Below are 23089 nucleotides of genomic sequence, written 5' to 3' on the forward strand. Positions count from 1 at the left end.
TCCCCTCCACTGGCTGTCGTTGCTGTTGGCCCTCAGGGCCTGGGAGGAACCAGCCTGGAGCCCCCTGATGATCCTTGCTAATCTGTGTCTCGAAACGGTAAAGCGCACTCCAAGCTCCTGTCCAGCCACAACTTTGCCTCCAGCTGGGGAAATGCCTTTGGGCACTCCCACCAGTGGTAACGGTCCCGTGAGGGCCCCAGGTATTCCTGAATGCTTAGCATCACTGTGCATAGGCTGAGACGAACATCAACAAACAGTATGAAGATTCCTCCGAAAGCTAAACATAGAATTCCCATATGATCCCCAAACCCCACTTCTGGGTATATACCCTGAAAAACTGAAAGCAGGGACTTGAAGAGATATGTGTACACCCGTGTTCATAGTATTATTTACAGCAGCCGAGAGACAGAAGCAACCCAAGTGTCTATCGTGGATGACTAGATAAGCAAAATGTGGTCTGTACATACAATGAGATATCATTCAGCCTTGAAAAGGAAGGAAATTCTGGGAATTACTTGCTGGGCAAGTGGTTAGGACTCTGCGCATTCACTGCCAAGGGCCTGAGTTTAATCCTCGGTCAGGAGACTAGGATCTCACACTATGTGCAGCACAGACAGAAAAAAAAAAAAGAAATTAAAAATGGGAAGGGAATTCTGACACAACATGGATGTTGGGGAGGGAAGAAATTTTCCTGTACCTGACTAGGTTCTTCTGGCTGGTCTAAGAAATGAATTGACATGAGACAGATTAACAGGAGAAGAATCTAACAAGGGTTTAATAACACATATACAAGGGAGAGATGCACGAGAACTAACCTAACAAAATAGTCAAAGCCCTCACCTTAAAGGCCACTTTCAGCTAAAGACACATGAGAATGTTGAGGGTAAGGTTTTGGGACTTCAGTGAGGAGGAAGGCTATGCACAGGAAAGCAAATGTTTGGTAAAAAAGTGCTTGCTGGGCACAGAGTTGACTCCAATATCAAGGCCCTTCCAGGTTCCCCCACCACACCTCGCCCATGTTCTTCCATAAATATCACTGGTCATGGCTCTATTTCTGGAACAGGTCCTTTATCTACATTCTTTCTGGCATTGAGTGGCAGGAGGAGAAGGGGATAACAGAGGATGAGAGAGTTGGATGGCATCGCCAGTTCAGTGGACATGAGTTTGAGCAAGATCTGGGAGGTGGTGAAGGACAGGGAAGCCTAGCGTGCTGCAATCCTTGAGGTCACAAAGAGTCAGACACAACTGAGTGACTAAACAACAGCAAGAAAACTTCAGTTCTTCCATTTCTGAAAAAGAATCAGCCTGGGGACTTCCCTGGTTTTCCCGTGGCTAAGGCTGTGTGTTTCTCTGCTTCCACTGCAGGGTCACGGGTTTGAGTCTGTTCAGGGGAACTAAGATCCTGCTTGTCTGGAGGGGGGAAAAATCAGTTTAAACGAATCCTCATGGCAAAGCAAAAGCACATATTTTGGAGGGTGACAAGCTTTGCTTTCCTACATCTCTCTAAAGGTTTTCCAAGTGGCTCAGTGTAAAGAATCTGCCTGCCAAACAGGGCACTCAGGTTCCATCTCTGGGTCAGGAAGATCACCTGAAGACCTGGACGTGTTCCAGGATTCTTGCCCGGAATCCCAGGGACAGAGGAGCCTGGTGGGCTACAGTCACAGTCCATGGGGTCCCAAGAGTCGAACGCCACTTAGTGATTGAACAACAACACTCTCTAAGCCTCAGTATTTGCTCTTCTGTGAGAAGCAGCTAATCACAGGCCTTATTTTATATGACTGCTGTGAGCACTGAATGAGCTAAAGCTTCTAAGGCACTTTGTTGATGCCTGACACAAAGCACGTACCCCATAGATTCTGTCTGTGTCCTCCAGTATCTGACCTGCAAGGCCCTGAGAGAATTCAGAGGGGAGGTGGCCCTTGGGCTGGGTTGTGAAGGGTCGGAGGTGTCCTTTCCTTGGATGGGAGTGGTAGGGGTAAGGAGTAGAGGAACTTGTAGCCCCAAGAGATGCAGCACCCTCGATGTCACGAGCTGGTTACACTTCCTCCTTTGGGGAAGAATCTGTGTCTTATCGGCAGCTATTTCTGCTTTCAGGCTTTGTGTGACTCCCTTGGGACCAATCAACCTTACATCCCAATTTCCTTTAAACAACTTATTATAGGCATTTTTTGGGGGGCGAGGGGAAGGAAGCATTTATTGTTTCTGTGACAAGTAACACTCATGATCTCCACCAAAGCAGTGTCTCCCTCCCCTTCAAAAGCAAACTGGGGAAAGTTTTAACCTAAAGGTACATGGATTTTCATGAAGGGGTTTGAGCAGTGGAGAATTCAGCACAGAACTCAGGCCATGATTTAAAAACGTCCAGGCTTTAGTTGATTAAAGTCATGAGGGCTGTCACGTGAGTGTATGCTTCTCGGTTCTTTGTCTCGTCACAACAAAAATTTGGAGTGATGGACATTGAAGCCCCCTTGGCAGGTCACAGCTCTCGGAGGACAGACCGTGTTGTAGCTCTTAAATAAATCAGTGTTACAGCTCAGTGTTACAGCTCTATTTATTTAGGTAATAGCAGGAAAATCCATCTTCGAGGCATGAGGGCACGTCGATCCAAAGATGTGGAGAGAAGGTCGCCCCATCGCGCGGGAGAGAGAGAGAGACGAGCTTTGACTCCTCTTTTTATATATTTCTCTGTCCCTGGGCCTGTCTTATGTAAATTGGGCCAGCCAGGAGTGTTGTTTGTCTTACCTGAGGTTCTCACTCCGGTCCTCAGACCTTCGTTTGTTCTATTTTCACGGGCTTTCCCTTCCAGGTCTTTTAGCCACCGCCATTTTGGACTCTTTTTCCCTATTCTAACTACCTAACATTCCCCCCTCAAGAGATGGGAGGCCCAATATTTTGGGAATAGGGGCTTCGAGGTCTTTCTGGCTACTTCCTGCTGAACTGGGACGGCGAGGGGCATTGGGCCTCCCCATCTTGCTAGTCTCAGGCCTCAGAGTCTTTATAGAGGTGTCCATCTAAGGGTGACTGATGTTTTCTGTGGTTGATTGTAGTTTTATATCTTTGTTGAGCATTTTTTTTTTTTAAAAGAAACCCTGGGTCATAACCATGAATGAAAACCACTACTACTTCCATAAATAAAAACTACTGAGGGCCAAAATGGGTACAATGGTCGTGTGAATTGGGTGGAATGCAGGGCACCATATTCAAGCCAAAGCTGTTAACAAATACCCTAGAGATCACAAAAATCTGGGAAAATACTACTTTTGTTAATTAATATCTTGGCACCATAAGACTTTCTTTTTTTGGCCTCACACTCTGGTTCTTCATGTGATGAAAACTGGACACGTTCTCTATAGAGAAAGTATAATGATCATTCTGTCTTTCCAGTGACTTGCTTTTCTCCACTGCACGTGTACTTTGGGTCCCAGGCAGCATGGGACACATTCCTTCATGATGCCCCTCAGGCCCTACATCTTTGTACTGGACCCAGGTGAGTTGAGAGTCCTTGGACTACAAGGAGAAACCAGTCAATCCTAAAGGAGATCTGTCCTCAATATTCACTGGAAGGACTGATGCTGAAGCTGAAATTCCAATACTTTGGCCACCTGATACGAAGATCTGACTCATTGGAAAAGATCCTGATGCTGGGAAAGGTTGAAGGCAGGCAAAGGGGATGACAGAGGAAAAGATGGTTGGATGGCATCACCAACTTGATGGACATGAGTTTGAGCAAGCTCCGGGAGTTGGTGACAGACAGGGAAGCCTGGCATGCTGCAGTCCATGGGGTCGCAAAGAGTTGGACACAACTGAGTGACTGAACTGACTGAACTGAACATGTGAGCTGGCATAATGGGCAGGACTGTTCTGGAAGCCACTCCTAGGCTGGGGAAAGTGGATTGTTCGTGGAATAATTATACTTGCACCTCTGTAGACCTTACATTCTAGTGCTCTTAATTGTCTTTGAGGTTTTGTCTTATACCTGCCAACTAGACTGGATCCTGAATTCTAGTTTCTTCAAACATCTGGCTACGACTCAACAAAGTAATGTTCCCAACTGTCTTCTACCATCTGCTTGGAATCACCAAAAGCAAACACTGCCCTTTAATCTCCTTGGAAGGAACTCTACCAGGTCCTCTCATCTGCCCAGATGGCAGTCAAACTCTTGAACCTCGGTTACCCATCTCACAAGGGAAGATGACCCCACCTGCCACCTGCTCCTGACAAGTGCTGGAAACCTCTGAATCAAACGGATGAGCAAGATCAGTAGCTGACATTCAGGTAGGCTGCCTTTGGTGGGGATGATGGGTTAAGACTTCATATTTTAAATAAACATGAAACCCTTTCTCCTTCTCCTTTCCTTTCTTCTGTATTGATCTGGAAAGATAATGCCCTATCTGGATTCCCCAATCCATTGCTAAAGAAGGTAATTTTTCCATTGAAATTATCATCAAAGTTTCCAATCTATCCATCACTATCTAGATCAGATTTACCTCCACTCACTAAGAACTCATTCACATTCAGTAAAGCCAAACTACTAATACTGGGTTATGATGAAGGACAGTGTAGCATTTATTGGAGGCACCAAACAAGGAATCTAGGTAGCTATTGCTTAAAGCACCCAAACTCCCTGATGCCTTTCAGGGAAAGGGTTTTAAACTCAGGGTGAGGAAGAGGGTTGTGGGATGTGTGATTAGCTCATGGATGTCTTCAGACTGGTGGGTTGTGAGGTAAACAGGAATCACCATCATCAAGCTTCCAGGTTCTATGTCCTTGTGGGCAGCATACAGTTAACTCCTTCCATGCTGTTGTGGTTTCTATATCTGCAAAACAGCACAAAGGATTTGGCTCAGAATATTATCTATAACCCTTGAGGTGGAACTAAGAGTCCTTGACTGTGTTTAATGGCTAAACTATTATCATTTTGTCTTGCTTGATTGCTTTCCTTTGCTTCTGCATTTTCTCACTTTGCTGATTAAATTTTTCCCTTGAAACTTAGAAAAGCCTAGGAGGCTAGTTTTACCACCAGACATGGAAGTGGGGTGGGGTTGTCCCAGGAAACCTCCTTGAGTCTTGTTCTGTTACAAATGTCACAGGATGAAACATATACCTCCTGAGCATTGAATATCACACCAAGGGTGAACAAAGCTGTGCAGACTATAGATCCACAGCTGAAAGTGATGCTAATGCATTAAATTCTGATTACATCTCTTGGTTAGGCTGAGAGTTTGCTCAGAAGTGGGGAATCAGTCAGTTCAGTTCAGTTCAGTCACTCAGTTGTGTCCGATTCTTTGTGACCCCATGGACTGCAGCACACCAGGTCTCTCTATATGTCACCAACTCCTGCAGCTTACTCAAACTCATGTCCATTGTGTTGGTGATGCCATCCAACCATCTCATCTTCTGTCATCCCCTTCTTCTCCCTCCTTCAATCTTTCCTAGCATCAGAGTCTTTTCAAATGAGTCAGCTCTTTGCATCAGGTGGCCAAAGTATTGGAATTTCAGCTTCAACATCAGTCCTTCCAATGAACACTCAGGACTGATCTCCTTTAGAATGGGCTGATTGGATCTCTTTGCCGTCCAAGGGACTCTCAAGAGTTTTCTCCAATACCACACTTCAAAAGTATCGATTCCTCGGCATTCAGCTTTCTTTATAGTCCAACTCTCACATCCATACATGGCTACTGGAAATACCATAGCCTTTACTAGATGGACCTTTGCTGGCAAAGTAATGTCTCTGCTTTTTAATATGCTGTCTAAGTTGGTCCTAGCTTTTCTCCTAAGGAGTAAGCGTCTTTTAATTTCATGGCTGCAGTCACCATCTGCAGTGATTTGGGAGCCCAAGAAAATAAAGTCTGTCACTGTTTCCATTGTTTCCCCATCTATTTCCCATGAAGCGATGGGACCAAATGGCATGATCTTAGTTTTCTGAATGCTGAGCTTTAAGCCAACATTTTCACTCTCCACTTTCACTTTCATCAAGAGGCTCTTTATTTCTTCACTTTCTGCCTTAAGGGTGGTGTCATCTGGATATCTGAGATTATTGATATTTCTTCCAGCAATCTAGTTTCCAGCCTGTGCGTCATCCAGCCCAGCATTTCTCATGCTGTACTCTGCATATAAGTTAAATAAGCAGCGTGACAATATACAGCCTTGACGTATTCCTTCTCCTATTTGGAAACAGTCTGTTGTTCCATATCCAGTTCTAACTGTTGATTCTTGACCTGCATACAGATTTCTCAAGAGGCAGGTCAGGTGGCCTGGTATGCCCATCTCTTTCAGAATTTTCCACAGTTTATTGTGATCCACACAGTCAAAGGCTTTGGCAGAGTCAATAAAACAGAAATAGATGTTTTCCTGGAACTCCCTTGCTTTTTTGATGATCCAGAGGATGTTGGCAATTTGATCTCTGGTTCCTCTGCCTTTTCTAAAACCAGCTTGAACATCTGGAAATTCATAGTTCACATATTACTGAGGCCTGACTTGGAGGATTTTGAACATTACTTTGCTAGTGTGTGAGATGAGTGCAATTATGCAGTAATTTGAATGTTCTTTGGCATTGCCTTTCTTAGGGACTGCAATGAAGACTGACCTTTTCCAGTCCTGTGGCCACTGCTGAGTTTTCAACATTTTCTGGCATATTGAGAGCAGCACTTTCACAACATCATCTTTTAGGATTTGAAATAGCTCAACTGAAATTCCATCACATTTACTAGCTTTGTTCGTAGTGAGGCTTCTTAAGGCCCATTTGACTTCACATTGCAGGATGTCTGGCTCTAGGTGAGTGATCACACCATCATGATTAACTGGGTCGTGAAGATCTTTTTTGTACAGTTCCTCTGTGTATTCTTGCAACGTCTTCTTAATATCTTCTGCTTCTGTCAAGTCCATACCATTTCTGTCCTTTATTACCCCGTGGACTGTAGCCCCTGATTTTTGTCCTTTATTGAGCCCATCTTTGCATGAAATATTCCCTTGGTATCTCTAATTTTCTTGAAGATATCACTTGTCTTTCCCATTCTATTATTTTCCTTTCTTTCTTTGCACTGATCACTGAGGAAGGCTTTCTTATCTCTTCTTGCTGTTCTTTGGAACTCTGCATTCAAATAGGAATGTCTTTCCTTTTCTCCTTTGCTTTTCACTTCTCTTCTTTTCACAGCTATTTGTAAGGCCTCCTCAGGCAGCCATTTTGCTTTCTTGCTTTTCTTTTTCTTGGGGATGGTCTTGATCCCTGTCTCCTGTACAATGTCATGAACCTCCGTCCTTAGTTCATCAGGCTGTATATCTATCAGATCTAGTCCCTTAAATCTATTTTTCACTTTCACTGTATAATCATAAGGGATTTGATTTAACAATACATGCATGGGATCTTTAGAAGGAGGTCACCATTATTTTCATTACCTCTGCCAGAGTTAGGCCTCAGGTAAATAACAGGGAGGGAAAACAGCCCACCCAACAAGAGAAAGTTGGAGTAAAGATTTACTGAGCATGGCCCTGCCCATCAGAACAAAACCGATTTTCTCCTTCAGTCAGTCTCTCCCGTCTGGAAGCTTCAATAAGTCTCTTACCCTTCTCCATCAGAGGGCAGACAGACTGAAAACCACAATCATAGAAAACGAATCAATCTAATCACATGGACCACAGCCTTGTCTAACACAATTAAACTACAAGCCATGTGTCTAGGGCCACCCAAGACAGATGGGTCATGGTGGAGAGTTCTGACAAAATGTGATCCATTGGAGAAGGGAATGGCCAGTCACCTAAGTATTCTTGCCTTGAGGACCCCATGAACAGTATGAAAAGGTCAAAGGATAGGACACTGAGAGATGAACTCCCCAGATCGGTAGGTGACCAATATGCTACTAGAGATCAGTGGAGAAATAATCCCAGAAAGAATGAAGAGACAGAGCCAAAGCAAGAACAACACCCAGTTGTAGGTGTGACTGGTGATGGACACAAGGTCTGATGCTATAAAGAGCAATTTTGCATAGGAACCTGGAATGTTAGGTCCATGAATTGAGGCAAATTCGAAGTGGTCAAACAGGAGATGGCAAGAGTGAACATTGACATTTAGGAATCAGCGAACTAAAATAGACTGGAACGGGTGAATTTAACTCAATGACCATTATATCTACTACTCTGGGCAAGAATCCCTCAGAAGAAATAGAGTAGCCATCATAGTCAACAAAAGAGTCCAAAATGCAGTACTTAGATGCAGTCTCACAAATGGCAGCATGCTCTCTGTTCATTTCCAAGGCAATCCATTCAATATCATGATAATCCAAGTCTATGCCCCAACCAGTAATGCTGAAGAAGCTGAAGTTGAATGGTTCTATGAAGACCTACAAGACCTTCTAGAAATAACACCCTAAAAAGATGGCTTTTTCATTATAGGGGATTGGAATGAAAAAGTTGGAAGTCAAGAAACACCTGGAGTAACAGGCAAATATGGCCTTGGGGTACAGAATGAAGCAGGGCAAGGTTAATAGAGTTTTACCAAGAGAATGCACTGGTCATAGCAAACACCCTCTTCTTTTTTTTTTTTTTTTAATTTTTCAGTGGGTTTTGTCATACATTGATATGAATCAGCCATAGAGTTACATGTATTCCCCATCCCGGTCCCCCATCCCACCTCCCTCTCCACCCGATTCCTCTGGGTCTTCCCAGCCCACCAGGCCCGAGCCCTTGACTCATGCATCCCACCTGGGCTGGTGGTCTGTTTCACCACAGATAATATACATGCTGTTCTTTCGAAACATCCCACCCTCACCTTCTCCCACAGAGTTCAAAAGTCTGTTCTGTACTTCTGCGTCTCTTCTCCTGCCCTGTATATAGGGCCATCGTTACCATCTTTCTAAATTCCGTATATATGTGTTAGTATACTGTAATGTTCTTTATCTTTCTGGCTTACTTCACTCTGTATAATGGGCTCCAGTTTCATCCATCTCATTAGAACAGATTCAAATGAATTCTTTTTAACAGCTGAGTAATATTCCATGGTGTATATGTACCACAGCTTCCTTATCCATTCGTCTGCTGATGGGCATCTAGGTTGCTTCCATGTCCTGGCTATTATAAACAGTGCTGCGATGAACATTGGGGTGCACGTGTCTCTTTCAGATCTGGATTTTTCAGTGTGTATGCCCAGAAGTGGTATTGCTGGGTCATATGGTAGTTCTATTTCCAGTTTTTTAAGAAATCTCCACACTGTTTTCCATAGCGGCTGTACTAGTTTGCATTCCCACCAACAGTGTAAGAGGGTTCCCTTTTCTCCACACCCTCTCCAGCATTTATTGCTTGTAGACTTTTGGATAGCAGCCATCCTGACTGGTGTGTAATGGTACCTCATTGTGGTTTTGATTTGCATTTCTCTAATAATGAGTGATGTTGAGCATCTCTTCATGTGTTTGTTAGCCATCTGTATGTCTTCTTTGGAGAAATGTCTGTTTAATTCTTTGGCCCATTTTTCGATTGGGTCATTTATTTTTCTGGAATTGAGCTTCAGGAGTTGCTTGTATATTTTTGAGAATAATCCTTTGTCTGTTTCCTCATTTGCTATTATTTTCTCCCAATTTGAGGGTTGTCTTTTCACCTTACTTATAGTTTCCTTTGTTGTGCAAAAGCTTTTAATTTTCATTAGGTCCCATTTGTTTATTTTAGCAAACACCCTCTTCCAACAACACAAGAGAAGACTCTACACATGGACATCACCAGATTCAGATTCATCACCGAATTCAGATTGATTATATTCTTTGCAGCCAAAGATGGAGAAGCTCTATACAGTCAGCATAAACAAGACCGGGAGCTGACTGTGGCTCAGATCATGAACTCCTTATTGCCAAATTCAGACTTAAATTGAAGAAAGTAGGGAAAACCACTAGACCATTCAGCTATGACCTAAATCAAATCCCTTACAAAGTGGGGAATAGTGAAAGAGAAAGCCACAGGCTCAAAATGGTTTCACTTTTGCTAAAGCCCATGATAGCAAACCTAGGTTAACATCAGACCTAACAAAAGCTTTGATCTTCCCCAAGAATGTAGGCTTAATCAGCCAGTCTAGAAATTCTGACCAGCACCCTGGAGGAAACCTGTATCCTGAGCCCTCTCCAAATTCAGGAGGAAGAAGCAATCTGCCTGACCTTTTTTATCCCTAAATGGTGGTGAAATGCACATGACATAAAACTGACCATCTAAGCATGTTTAAGTGTGCAGTTTAATGGTACAGAGTCAACCCCATAGCTGTGGAACCACCACCACCACCAGGCAGCTCCAGAACTCTTTCATCTTGCAAACTGCTCCTGACCTTTTTGAATTGTAGATATTCAACAACTTGAAAACACTGGGAGGGTCAGATAGACCCAGGTGGGGCCCAGAGAGGCTATTCTGTGCCTCCTGACATGTTATCGCCTCACTGAACTCACACAAAGACCCGTGGGACAGCAGAGACCATGCTCCTTCCACAGGTAAGGAAACTGAGGCTGGGAGAGGTGAAGTCACCTGTCTAAGATCCCCTGAGCTGGTAAGAATGGCAGAGCTGGGGATTTGAGCTGGATTCAACTTGATTCCCAAGCCCGGGTTCTTTCTACCACCACACGGCCTCCTAAGCAGAGTGGGGATAGGAAGTAACAGAGACGAGTGGCATCTGAGTCCAGAAGACTGAGCCAGTGTCCCAGATAGAGAGAGCGACACGAGGAGGAGGAGAAGGGAACCAGGGGCATGTCCCCAGAGTCGCCTGCAAAGGAGACTGGCCGGCACTTTGGGTCCACACAGCAGGGCCGAGGCACAGTGAACTGGGCTGCACACCCAGCCCTTGGAGGCGAGTGCTGGGTGGACAGTCTGACCTGGAATTTGATGGAGGACAGCTTCACGATGCCCGTGATGCAGATGGTGTCGACAGGGTTGAAGGGCACGCGGTGGGCATACTCCATGAAGGGTTTCCCGTTCACGGTCACCTGCCGAGAGACATGCACGTGGCAGGAGGGGGACCCCAGCCAGGTGGGTGCACACCTGAGCCTCTGGGACCCCTGTTTCTTAGAAGTTGAGACCTGCATCTAGTTTTCACATTTACTCCCTGTAGATCTGGGCATCAGCCTTCAGAGATGTGCCAGTCACAGGAACAGGCTTGGGACCCAAAGGGCATCCAAACACTATCTCTGTCTGGCTCTAGTCATTGCTTTTTCATTCTTCTGGCTGATTTTATTGCAGTAGGTTTGTCTTTCTAATCAGAGCTCACCTGGGGCATTATTGAAATATGCATATTGAAATATACATACAAATGTTGGTGGGGAGAAGAGGAGAGGAGACATCAGGTTACATGACAAGAGGGTGGCGACATTTGTGTTCACACAGAGAAGCACAGACACAGATGGACGCACCCTCACCCCCGCCTGCTTCCCTAGCCCAGAGACACTGCTCTGCTTTCAAAAGCAATGTGCAGTGTCCTGCAAAACCAAGTCATTAATAACACCTGAATAAAGGCAGCAACACGGTAATAGGAAAAGAAATGTTCTCAGGGACCTGGAATGGAAGAAGGGGTACAACAGAGAATTGGAAATAACTTGGGCTGTAAAGACACCAGGAGGCCAAAAAACACCATGGTGACTTCTCTAGTGCTTATTTCTGGAGTAAAAGAAGCAACAGGTACACTTGTAGATGCAGGTGAAGATGTGTAAGGGGACTGCAGCCTTACAAGGAAATGATCCTCTTCTCTGTGCAAAGGTGTTGCTCACGTGACTATTTTAAGACCATACATGGAGCCTGATTGAGCCAGGGGACAGGCAGCTGAAGGGACGAGAGGAGAGTTCCAACTCACCTTGAACTCCGAGCTCTTTACATGGAAGCAGAGCTCAAACGAACTCCCCCTCTGGAAGGGAAACTGTATCATCCTTTCCTCCGGCCCCCAGCTTCCTTTCTGCTTCGTGTTGCAGACCACATACCCACCCTCTTCAAACCGTGGATTGAAGTGGAAGGCAATGTCATTGTCATTATAGCCGGTCTGAAAGTTCACAGCAAACCTAGATGGAGGGAAATCAGGCAGCGCATGGTGTTCTGGTTTACTCCCAAGGGCGGGAACAGGAAGTTCTCAAGCTTTGGATTGACATCCGTCTGGGAATCTGCATACAGCCTGCATGGTTGGTACCCACCCCTAGTCTGCTGCTGTCTGTTTTGTTCACCTAATTTGCACTAATGTGTTTTTTTTCAGTTACCACATTTTGCCCTTACAGTGTGAATTTCTATGGGTAAAGAAATTTGTATCCAAGTTGGAACTCGAAAAATGTGCCTGGAAGTGAGAGCCTTTTGGACCAAGTGGTCGCCGAGGCCTGCCCACGTCCATTAAGTTGGGACAGTAGAGGACAAATGGAAAGAACAGGTGACACTGGTGGGACATCTAAGAGATGGTGTCTAAAGGGGAGACACAGAATAAACACTAGGTCTACGGGCGCGGGGACCTCAGTGTGTGTGTCTGTCCCTCAGTGGAGGCTGTCGTATGTCCACCTGCCCCCAGTGAGGTCAGCAGGCCTGGGCCCTGACCCCTGACAATGCCCTGTTTGTTACTTGCGATGACCTAGACCACACTACTCAAGCTGCCCCACCCAGGAAAGCGGGTGACTGCCTTCCTTCGGGGATGACGACCAAGGCAGCCCGGATTCTTTGTTCTCATCTCTCCTCACCTTCCCAACTTCTTCTGGGTACAGCCATGACTCTCAGGTGAGGGCTAAAATAATAAAGGAGCTTCCACGGGGCCTGGCTCATGAAGGGAGTGCAGTCGATGTTTGTTCTGACTTTTCCCAGATGGAATTCTTGCATGTCCCCAAACCAAGTTCCAGTCTGAGGTTCTTCCAGCAAGAAGTCTGTCCCACCACCTTGCCCGAACTCAGAACCAGTGAGGTTCACAGCCTGCTTCTCAGAGTCACTCTGGTCTCCCCAACTAACACACAGCACTCAGAGAGTGCGCCTCGCTCCCACATCATCCCTGCAGACCCCGGGGCTGCGGCGCACCCATGGGCGGCCCTCAGCGGACATTCTATCTGCAGGGCCCATTTTTGGTTTCTTCGTTGTTTGTTTGGGCTGGGCAGCGTGGCCTGCAGGATCTTAGTTCCTCAGCTAAGGAAGGAACCCTTGCCCCCTGCAGTGGAAGCGTGGAGTGGTGCCCACCTGCCTTCCAGGGAAACCCTGAGAACCCATGAGCTTATCAGTTATGGGGGTGAGTTCGGGATGTTGTCCTCAGCACCAAGGTGCTTGGTGAGCTCTCAGCCAGCAAGACCAACAGAACTGGCTGGGATCTGAGCCCCAGGTGCTCCCTCCGGGAACACCAAAAGGAAACGATGTTTCAAGTGATTCGAGAATTAGAAAGTCAAAGTCCCTGTTCCTCTTAAAGTGAAGAATAGTGTTTCTGAAATATCTGGGTGTAATTTTCCCTTTGCCACCCTCCAGCTTCATGGCTGTGTTCTTTTGAAAATTCTGCCCCAGGGAAGGAGAAAACAGCAGCTCCCTACAGAAGGGGGACCCTTGGAGGTAGAGACAGGCTCTATTAGCCAGAGTGGAAGTAGAAAGCCCTGCTGTGCTGGGAGGAAGGGTCGGCACAGGGAGGGGGAGAGAGAGGGGTGGGAGTTCAGAGACAGGGTTCCCGATTCCCCTGCTGGGACAGTTTCTGGGAAACCGAGTGTCTGACTTCCCTCTGAGGCCCCTGGGGGCACTGTGGACTCTCAGAGCCCCATGATCAGTGTGAGTGTGTCCCCGGGCAGGAGAGGAAGTCATCTAGAGGCTTCTGAGAGAGGTCACGTGTCCAGAGGGGCCTCGGTGTACACTGTGGATCTCAGGGTGCAGCCCACCTGGACCCCACCCACACGGGCACAGGTTGTAGGCCTCTGGGTCACCCAGCCCTCGGCAGGGGTCAGTCAGGGCTGTTTGAGCAACTGATGACCCTCCCGCCTCTGAGAATTTGTGCAAGCTCTTGTCTGTTCCTAGACAGCCCACCTCGGGAAGGAGGGGGATGGGAAACAGAGCTGAGATATTTATATTTTGAATTGGCTTTAGCAGCAACGACCTTGAAACTGAGAGACCAAACTGCAACCTTGAAGGCAAGTTTAAATATTTCCACGTCAGCCCACATGAGGGTTCAGAAGTAGATGCAAGTGACTGTAGGAAATGGAGGAAGCTGACGTATCTGCAGCTCTGGGTCATTGTGTACGAGGTTCAGTCCCAGAACTCCGCCTCTGGGCTGGCCTGCTTCCCTCCCTAATCGTGAGCCTCCATCCCCCCCTGTTCTTCTGGGAGTCTACTTAATGCTGCCCTGGATGCTACGTGCAGGTGCCCGGGGTCTCATGCATTGTTGGCAGGGCCAAGCCCTTCCCATCCCCGGAGCCAGGTGCGGATGCTTGGAGGATGCTGGGTGGACCCTCCTGAGCTGACAGAATCGTGGTTCACTCAGGGGTGAGGCTGAGAGAGATGCTTGCGGGTACCTGTTCCCGCCCGAGGGACGAACGGTCCCAGTGATGGTGATCTTGTGTCCAACCTGGAGACCCCCTTGGATTATCCCAGTGATGGAGACCACCTGCGGGGAGGAGATGGTGGTCAGTGTCTCCTACTTCCTTCTCTCCACACTAGAGAAAGCCCGCACACAACCCAGTGCAGACATAAAAGATTTTAATAAAACAATCAAATAAAGGATCCATGGTTCTGGTGAAGAGGCTTCATTTTAGAGCCAGGCATCCTCCAGGTTTGAATCCTGATCTGCTGTTCGTTAACCTGAGTGGTCTTGGGAAGCTTCCTTAACTTCCCTTTGCCTCAGTTTCCTCATTGGTGATATAGGGATAAACCCCACTTTTAGGGTGAGATTCATGATTGAACGAGAAAGTCTGTGGAAGAGTCCATCATGTAATCTAGTAGGTTGTCTCTCTACTGCTTGCCCCACTCCCACCCCCACCGCTTCCACCTTGGTCTCTGAGAAAAATTCCTAAATTGGTTACATTTCAACCTTCGAGGCTTCCTTCCAAATGCCTAATGGGATTCTACAAATTGCCTTACACACCGTACAGTCTCCTAGTCAATTTTCATATTTTTCAAGCTGTTGAAGTCTTGTCTACCTTTTCCTTTAAGTCAGCTCCCTACAAAAATTAAATGCTTATTTAAAATGGATAATCAACAAAGACCTACTGTATAGCACAGGTAACTCTGCTCAATGATATGGAGCAACCTAAATGGGAAAAGAATTTGGAAAAGAATAGATACATGTATATGTATAACGAATCACTGCTGTACATCTGAAACTAACATAATAGTGTTAATCAACTATACTCCAATAGAAAATAAAAATATAGAAACTATTTTTTTAAAAAAGAAGGAAAACACACACACATGCAATGCTGACAAAGATGAGGCAGGTGATTTACATATTTGAGCTGGCCGGGTATGGGACAGTCGGGAGTGGTGGGGACTGCAGCAAAGTAGGCATCATCTTCCTTATCTAAAGAGCAGTGTCCACTCAACTGTAACCCGTGATTACCTTCCAGGCCAGTGTCGACAGAACTTCCAACTTATTAGGAGACAGAAATCTGGATTTTTATTTCTCTGTAAAGCTTTCTACTTTCTGGGGCAAAACTCCTTTAAAAAAGTATTATAGAAGAGTTTCTTTGTGATAGGAACACATAATGAATGTTTGCGATGAAATGATATATCTAGATTAGCTTCAAAACAATCCAGCGGTGGAAAAGGAAGGAGGCTTGGGTAAAGGAGAAGCAGAGAGGTCAAGAGTTGAAACTGAGGGATGAGTGTGTGTTGTTTATGATACCATTCTCTCCGCATTATACATTTTCTTTGGCAGCAAATTAAAGTAATCCCTGTGCTGGCCAAACAGAAAACACTCAACAGTCCAATTCAGTCCTACCCTGTGTCCTTGAGTCATACAACCACTCAGAATCCAGGGAAGCCCCTTTGAGCCTCGTGTGCACAGCTGGCCCTAGGAGATAACCAGTGACGCCAGGATCCGTTCAGACAGACTGTGCTCTCCATGGACCTTGGGCAGAGGTGTCTTTTGCAGCACCTCAGGTCAGGTCTGAACTCTGCCATTAAATACTTTGGTGACGATAAGCAAATCACAACCTCTCTGCATCTCTGAGTTCTTTCTGTTGTCTGTCCATGTCAGTGATTTTGGAGTAGGATCAGCCTGACCCAGTTAGGCTAAGTGGAAAGTCCTTGGCTGGAAAGACTGACAAGAGTATCTGTCTGTATCAGGATGACTTAATATTTCTGCAGGGTCTAAACTATGTCTCAGCTCTTGGCCATGCCTGAAGGCTGAGGATCTTTCCCTCCTCTTCATATCCTTCCAGAAAGAGGAACCAGGCCCTACAGGCCAGGGGTGGGAATTCCCTTTCTGGAGACCCCGCGTCACAGAGGCCACCCAGCCACACCTGACCAGGGGGCTCACCCGCAGAGGGCAGCGCTGCTACCCTTTTGGTGGCCTCCTTTCCTGGTCTTTGTCATCTCATCATCCCATTTCCTCGAAGCCACGCAGGTCATTACTGGTGCCGTGCTTGCAGATGAGGAAACAGAACAAGCAGCTTGCCTAACTTTCCCGAAGTCACACAGCGGCAGTGAAAGAGGCAGGTTTGATCCCAGCACCCACGCTCTTAGCCCTCACCCAGGCCACTTCTCACGGTGAAGCCCTGACCCTACTGGACCCAACAGTGAGTCCTGTCCTGACTCATGTCTGCGGCCCTCCTGGGCGTCCGGGGGCTGGGCCTGATGAGACCAGAGAGGGGCATGAGCGAGCAATAGGGGTGCTCCTGAGGCATATCCTAGAGGCATTGACTCAGCTGACTGGCCGGGCGGGTAACCCTCATGTTGCACTTGGGAGGAAGTGAGATCCCGAATACTAGAGGTCACTGGGTGACCCGGGGGCGGGCAGCCACGTGGGTGGACAGTGCTGCTGGCCCCTAGGGGGCTGCACCAGCCTCTTTCTCGTCCAGACTGCGAGGCCCTGTTTTGCCTCTCTGCTGTCGATAGAAGGAATTTCCTTCTAATTTCAAATCTTTGGCTTTTGAATCCAAGGATTAGAAAGGAAAAATGTGTCTTCAGAATAATAAAACGTCAGGGCCTGGAAAGGGCTCTGCGTCCCCCATCTGAGGGAGAAGGAAATGTAGGTGTCATATCCTGACCCGAGCTCACCATGGAGGCACCCACCCGGCGGGGGGTCCCAGCTTCCTCCAACCCCAAAGTGGGCTGAGGACCACTGGACACTGCCTGGAGCAAGCAGGCCCAGCGGGGCCCCCGGGAAGGTGGGCTTGAGTGTGGAGTGCAGCAGTCCCCAGTACCTGCTGTCCCCCCACGCCTCCCCAGGAAGGACTCCATCAACCCACCTGCCCAGCCTCTCAGGCAGCTGAGGTTGGGAGAGGCTCCTACTGAAGGACCCAGGCCCAGGACCCAGGGAGCATGGAAACCTCCTGAGACCCGGGCTGCCTCCTGCCTGCTTCCTCCTCACCCAGGCCTCTCTCTGTGGTCCCTTGCTTCCTTGGTCACTTACTATCTGGGGACATTTGACAAGTGACCTCCACCTTTCTGAACCTGTTTTCCGTTTATGACCTGGGGATGATAAGGCTCGCAGGGTTTAAACCAGGCCACCTGAAATGGGGCCTCCACACAAAAGGCCCAGGGCACAAGACGCAGCCCTTGCACCCCACAGGGCCCCCTCGCCCCTATAACTCCCCGGAGGGTCCTTCTCAGATATCCTTGACCTGCCCTGCCTTACTCTCTTATCCCTCAGGGAGAAGACACCTCCTCAGGAGGCCTTCTCTGCCACCCCCAGACTCCTATTAATTCTAAACACTTCCACAGTGAACCAGATACCTTTCAAGCTCTTTCAGTGGGCTACCTCGCTTAGTTCTTCCCCCAGCCCTGGGTGGTGACCTGAGGATTATCCCCATTGTATGGATGCAAAATTGAGGCCCAGAGAGGTAAAGCAACTTGCTGGAGGTTGCAGGTGCGTGCCTGCTCAGTGGTTTAGTTGTGTCCAAGTGTTTGCAACCCCATGGAATGTAGCCCGCCAGGCTCCTCTGTCCATGGAAATTTCCAGGCAAGAATGCTGGAATGCGTTGCCATTTCCTCCTCCAAGAGATCCTCCTCACCCAGGGATGGAAACCACATCTCCTACATTGGCAGATGGATTATTTCCCGCTGAGCCACCTAGGATGCTTGTGGTCACCCAGCTAGTACATGGCTGAACCAAGGGAGGCCATCTTCAAGATAAGTGCACTTCGCTTCCAAGCTGGGTTGTTAGCCTCCCCAGAAGCCCTGTGTACCTCTCCCTTTGTGCAAAAAAAATTATTGATAATCTCTTTTCTAGTTATGATGTAGGCCCTTCTTCCCCCGCTGAGCATCTAGAGCAGGAGTGGCACCCAGAGAAAGTTCAGCAAACCTTTGCTTACTGAATCCTGGTGATGCTCATCCGCTCCAGCCTTGAGTGGGGCTAGGGGGATGAGACGAGCTCGGACCAGAAATTCTGTCAGGATCATGCCGCCAGGTGTGTCTGCCTTTCTTGTGTTCTCATTTGGATGCCCCCCTCCCCACATTCCCCTGCAAGAGCTCCTGACACCTGCAGGAGCTGTGACACCTGTCCCTCCCCTCCCCCAGCTGAGGCCACCCCCAGCCCCGGGAACTCACTGGGTTTGTGTAGGAAGCCTGGGCCATTTCCCCACGACCTCTGTAGCTGCTGCCACTTCGCCAGCTGGCTTAATGAAGAAATGGAACCTAAGCAATCTGGCAGTTATTCAATGGGGAGGAGCCCAGGGCAAGAAGAAATGGGTGGAGACAAAGAGCAGAGGATAGAAGCGGATGCTCCTCACCCAGTGTTCTCTCTCCTCCCTCTTTCCTGTGCTCCACTCCAAGTCAGAATAGGTTCCAGAAGTTCATGTAGGTTCAGAGAGCCTCAGTGCATGCACACCACAGCGAGCTTCTAGGAGACGGTGCCCCTGATGTTGTGGTTGTGTCATGAATGTCCAGACAACAGTGGGGCTGCTTGGCACAGCCCATGCAGATTGGGGCTGCCTGTGCGTGGGCTGGCAGTGGTACTGGGAAGGCCTGACTGTAACCATTTTTCCAGGTACAGTAACAGAGGGTCAGAGAGTCTAAGGGTCATACCTAAGGTCACACAGCTCATTAGTGGCAGTCTGAGCCATCTGAGGCTACTTGGTGGTGGTGGTGTTCAGTCGCTCAGTCATGTCAGACTCTTTGTGACCCCATGGACTGCAGCACCCCAGGCTTCCCTGTCCTTCACCATCCCCCGGAGCTTGCTCAAGCTCATGTTCATTGAGTCCGTGATGCCATCCAACCATCTCATCCTTTGTCGCCCCCTTCTCCTCCTGCTCTCAATCTTTCCCAGCATCAGGGTCTTTTCCAATGAGTTGGCCCTTTGCATCAGGTAGCCAAAGTATTGGAGCTTCATCTTCCACATCAATCCTTCCAATATTCAGGGTTCATTTCCTTTGGGATTGACTGGTTTGATTTCCTTGCAGTCCAAGGTACTTCCAAGAGTCTTCTCTGGCGCCACAGTTCAAAAGTACCAGTAGGGTCTGGAAAAGGTATCCTCTCCTTTAAAATTCTCTTCCTAATGTAAAAGCATTATCATGTTGGGACTTCCCTGGTGGTCCAATGGTTAGGACTCTGCACTTCCACTGCAGGGCTCATGGGTTCGATCCCTGGTCAGGGAACTAAGGGTCTGTAGCTGCTTGGCATGGACAAAAAAAGAAAAACATAATCACATAGAAAGAAATGTCTTGCAAATATAAAACCTCATATTGAAGTTTACCTTGAAATGAAGTGAAGTTGTTCAGTCATGTCCAACTCTCTGCAACTCCGTGGACTGCATCCTGCCAGGCTCCTCTGTCCATGGAACTGTGCAGGCCAGAATACTAGAGTGGGTAGCCTTTCCCTTCTCCAGGGGATCTTCCCAACCCAGGGATCAATCCCAGGTCTTCCATAATGCAGGCAGATTCATTACCGTCTGAGCTATCAGGAAAGCCCAAGAATACTGGAATGGGTAGCCTATCGCTTCTCCAGGGGATCTTCCCAACTCAGGACTTGAACCGGAGTCTCCTGCATTGCAGGCGCAGTTTTTAACAGCTGAGCTACCAGGAAAGCCCAAGGTTACCTTAGCATTGTGTATAATGATGCTCCAGGAGCTTCTGACCCTTTTCTCTACCAATTTCTCTCTCTCTTCCCTCTCCCTTGATTTTGGGCTTTAGAATGGGGAGCGGGAAAGTCTCAGATATTCTAACTGACATGGATACTGGGGCAGTATATTGAATAATCTGTCTTTAATTGGCTCCACCATCTTGTGAAAGGAAATGATTGCCTGAAACAGAGACTCAGGATCAACTGGATCGCGGATGGAGATGCAGAGGAAAGATATAGCAACAATAGTCTCACTTGAGGTCAAGAGGGTTCCCCATACCATGTGGCAGAGCCAGGGCCTGGGGGTCCAGGCTGGATAAGCAGTTGAGGGTCCTACAGGAACCGAGTGTGGAGCAGGTGCTCTAGGGTGGCTCCCTTCTTGAGCTTCAGAATTTGGAAAGACTGACTTCTTTGAGATGTTCCCATGGACTGAGGCCATATGCTTTCTCTTTCACCTCTCTGTCCTCACTGGATTCCTGATGAACTGAAATTTGACCGAATTTAAGGGGCAGGGGCAGGTGGCACAATTTGAACAGAAAGGAGAAAAAGAAGGGAAAATTCTCTGCAATTCACTTCAACACCAGGGACAAGGGGACTGTCTTCTCATTGACTGGGATATGGAGGAACTGGAACTCTCATTCACTGCAGGTTGGAGTGAAATACAGCAGCATTGGAAACTTGTTGGTGCATCATAATAAAGTCAAACTTCTACTGCTCCCATGTCCTGGCTCTTTTGCTCCTAGATATTTACTTGAGAGAGATTAGAACATACACATGTGTGCATAACGGCTTCACTCATCACAGCCCCTTACTGGCAACAACACGACTGTTCCCCAGCAGGAGAAAGGAAAATTGAATGGTGATGTGCCTACAATGGACTGAAAGCAGAGGTGTTGACCACTCCATTGTGGCCTACTCTTTGCGACCCCATGATCTGTAGGCCGCCAGGCCCCTCTGTTCATGGAATTCTCCAGCCAAGAATACCAATGTGGGTTCCATTCCCTTCTCCAGGGGATCTTCTCAACCCAGGGATTGAACCCAGGTCTCCTGCATTGCAGAGAGATTCTTAGTGGTCTGAGGCACAGGGAGGCCCTACAGTGGGCTGCCCTCAGCAATGAAAATATACAAGCAAGTTCATCAATGAAACTCACAGTTGAGCACCAGACCCAGAAACAAATGAACACAGGCTGGGAGCATTCTGATTACATAAAACCCAACATCTGGTCGGAATAGTGATGACCTGTGGAGGGCACCAGCTGAGAAGGACCCTAAAGAGTCATCTGGCTGCTAGAAATGTCCTAGAGCTTGACCTCAATGGTGGCCACACAGCTGCTTGCAACATAAAAACTCATCCAGAAGACTAGGGTCTGTGGATTTACCTGAATCATATCTCAATAAAGTTCTGTTTTTATTTTTATATATATTAAGAAAAAGACCTCCCAGGGCCCAGGCAGACATGGGGACAGCTAGAGTTCCAGGAAGTACTCACTTTGGCATTGCTAGGTGTCTTGGAGGTGAGTTCCAGGGTGTCCATCCCCAGAGAAGAGCCCAGGGTCCTCTACTCCTGCCCTGCATGGAGGGGCAACAGCCAACACGTAGGCCAATGGGTTTTCAGGTGATGGAGACAGTGGGGAGGCATCTGCAAGACCCAGTGCCTGGTACAGTTGACCTCAGCAGCCTGGCATCACCGTGCAGTCATGAGACTTGTTCCCAGGGCCTGGCTTTGGTCTTAAGAAGGTGAGAGGCAGCCCTCAGAGCTCTGTTATTCAAAGTCCAGATACTTGTCTGAGGCTCTCTGTTCTCTGCATCGTAGAGGGTAGAATCTGTTCTAAATGTGTCAGCCACCTCACACTCTTGAAAAACCAGAAACAGACAAGTAATGATGAGGAGGTGGAGGAAGGAGGCCTTTTGTGCTATGGGTGGGAATATTTAATGGGGAGGTAGTGATGGGAAATGTAGTATATGTGCTTGACCCTAAGGGCCCGGCTTTAAGCCTCTGATTGTCAAAGCATCCATTTCAAAGACACCCATCTTGTGTAAACATATCACCAGCTGTATGACAACTTCTAAGTAAGCACCCAGTCTGGCCACACCCATGACATTCTCCTTCCTGGGAAGCTTCGGGGTACCTAGATAACCATGTGTGGGACCCCACATGTCTCTTCCTGCTCCTGGTCCCTGCTTAACCACCCTACCCTTGGACCCTAGTAAGGGTCCCCACTCCCACCTCCCATTTGGACGATCTCCTTATGTAGCCCTCAGGACGTGAGAGTAATAATCCTTGTTTTTTTCAAAGCTCCCAGATGGTTGTTGCTGAGCTGCATCCTGGAATACTAGTGAGAACCACAGGGCCAGTCCAGCCACAGCACTGGGCTAATACCTGGGGGCTCCCACAGGTTCTAAAGGCCCACGTGGGTGCCCCCAGACATTCCTATGCTGACAGCATCACCATGCATAGGGTGAGACGGATGTCTCATACTGTCCAAAACAGTATGGAGGTTCCTCTAAAACCTCAACGTAGCATTACCATATGATCCAGCAATTCCACTTCTGGGTATAAACCCCAAAGAACTGAAGGCAGGGACTTGAGGAGGTGTTGGTACACCCATGTTCATGGTATTATCTACAACAGCCAAGAGACAGAACCTGCCCAAGTGTCTATCAGGAATGACTAGATAAGCAAAATGTGGTTTATACATACAGTGCAATGTCATCCAGCCTTGAAAAGGAGGGGAATCCTGACCCAGGTTACAGCATGTGTGAACTTTGATGATGTTGAGGAATAAGAAATTTTCCTCTACCCCTCTAGTTTCATCTAGCTGGTCTAAGAATTAAATTGACAGGAGACAAATTTACAGGAGAAAATCTAACAAAAGTTTCATAAGACATATACATGAGAGAGGCCCAGAAGAACTAACTCATCAAAATG

The 23089-nt window shown here is 47.6% G+C and overlaps 1 protein-coding gene and 1 non-coding gene across 2 annotated transcripts; one reads left to right on the top strand and one right to left on the bottom strand.

Moving 5' to 3' along the window:
• Positions 1-4748: 4748 nt before the first annotated feature.
• Positions 4749-18710, bottom strand: LOC136149682 (galectin-9-like). Its single transcript, XM_065910136.1, has 5 exons — positions 18652-18710; positions 14457-14548; positions 11807-12008; positions 10836-10946; positions 4749-4817 (listed from the first exon to the last, which is right to left on the bottom strand). Exons 1-5 carry the CDS (start codon positions 18676-18678, stop codon positions 4812-4814), a joined length of 438 nt encoding a protein of 145 aa, XP_065766208.1. The 5' UTR covers positions 18679-18710; the 3' UTR covers positions 4749-4811.
• Positions 18711-19624: 914 nt separating this feature from the next.
• TRNAG-UCC (transfer RNA glycine (anticodon UCC)) lies at positions 19625-19697 on the top strand. Its single transcript has one exon. It is a non-coding gene; the product is annotated as a tRNA-Gly (tRNA).
• The last annotated feature ends 3392 nt before the right edge of the window (positions 19698-23089 follow it).

Source organism: Muntiacus reevesi, chromosome 18 (genome assembly GCF_963930625.1).
Source record: "Muntiacus reevesi chromosome 18, mMunRee1.1, whole genome shotgun sequence".
Lineage (NCBI taxonomy): Eukaryota > Metazoa > Chordata > Mammalia > Artiodactyla > Cervidae > Muntiacus > Muntiacus reevesi.

Bases quoted from the DNA above. Each gene is read 5' to 3' on its own strand.
- LOC136149682 (XM_065910136.1), bottom strand. From the start codon at position 18,678: ATGGCCCAGGCTTCCTACACAAACCCA. The intron at 14,549-18,651 runs GTGAGTTCCCGG...TCCTCCCCGCAG, and splicing joins AGGCTTCCTACACAAACCCA to GTGGTCTCCATCACTGGGAT. The intron at 12,009-14,456 runs GTACCCGCAAGC...CCCTCCATCTAG, and splicing joins CGTCCCTCGGGCGGGAACAG to GTTTGCTGTGAACTTTCAGA.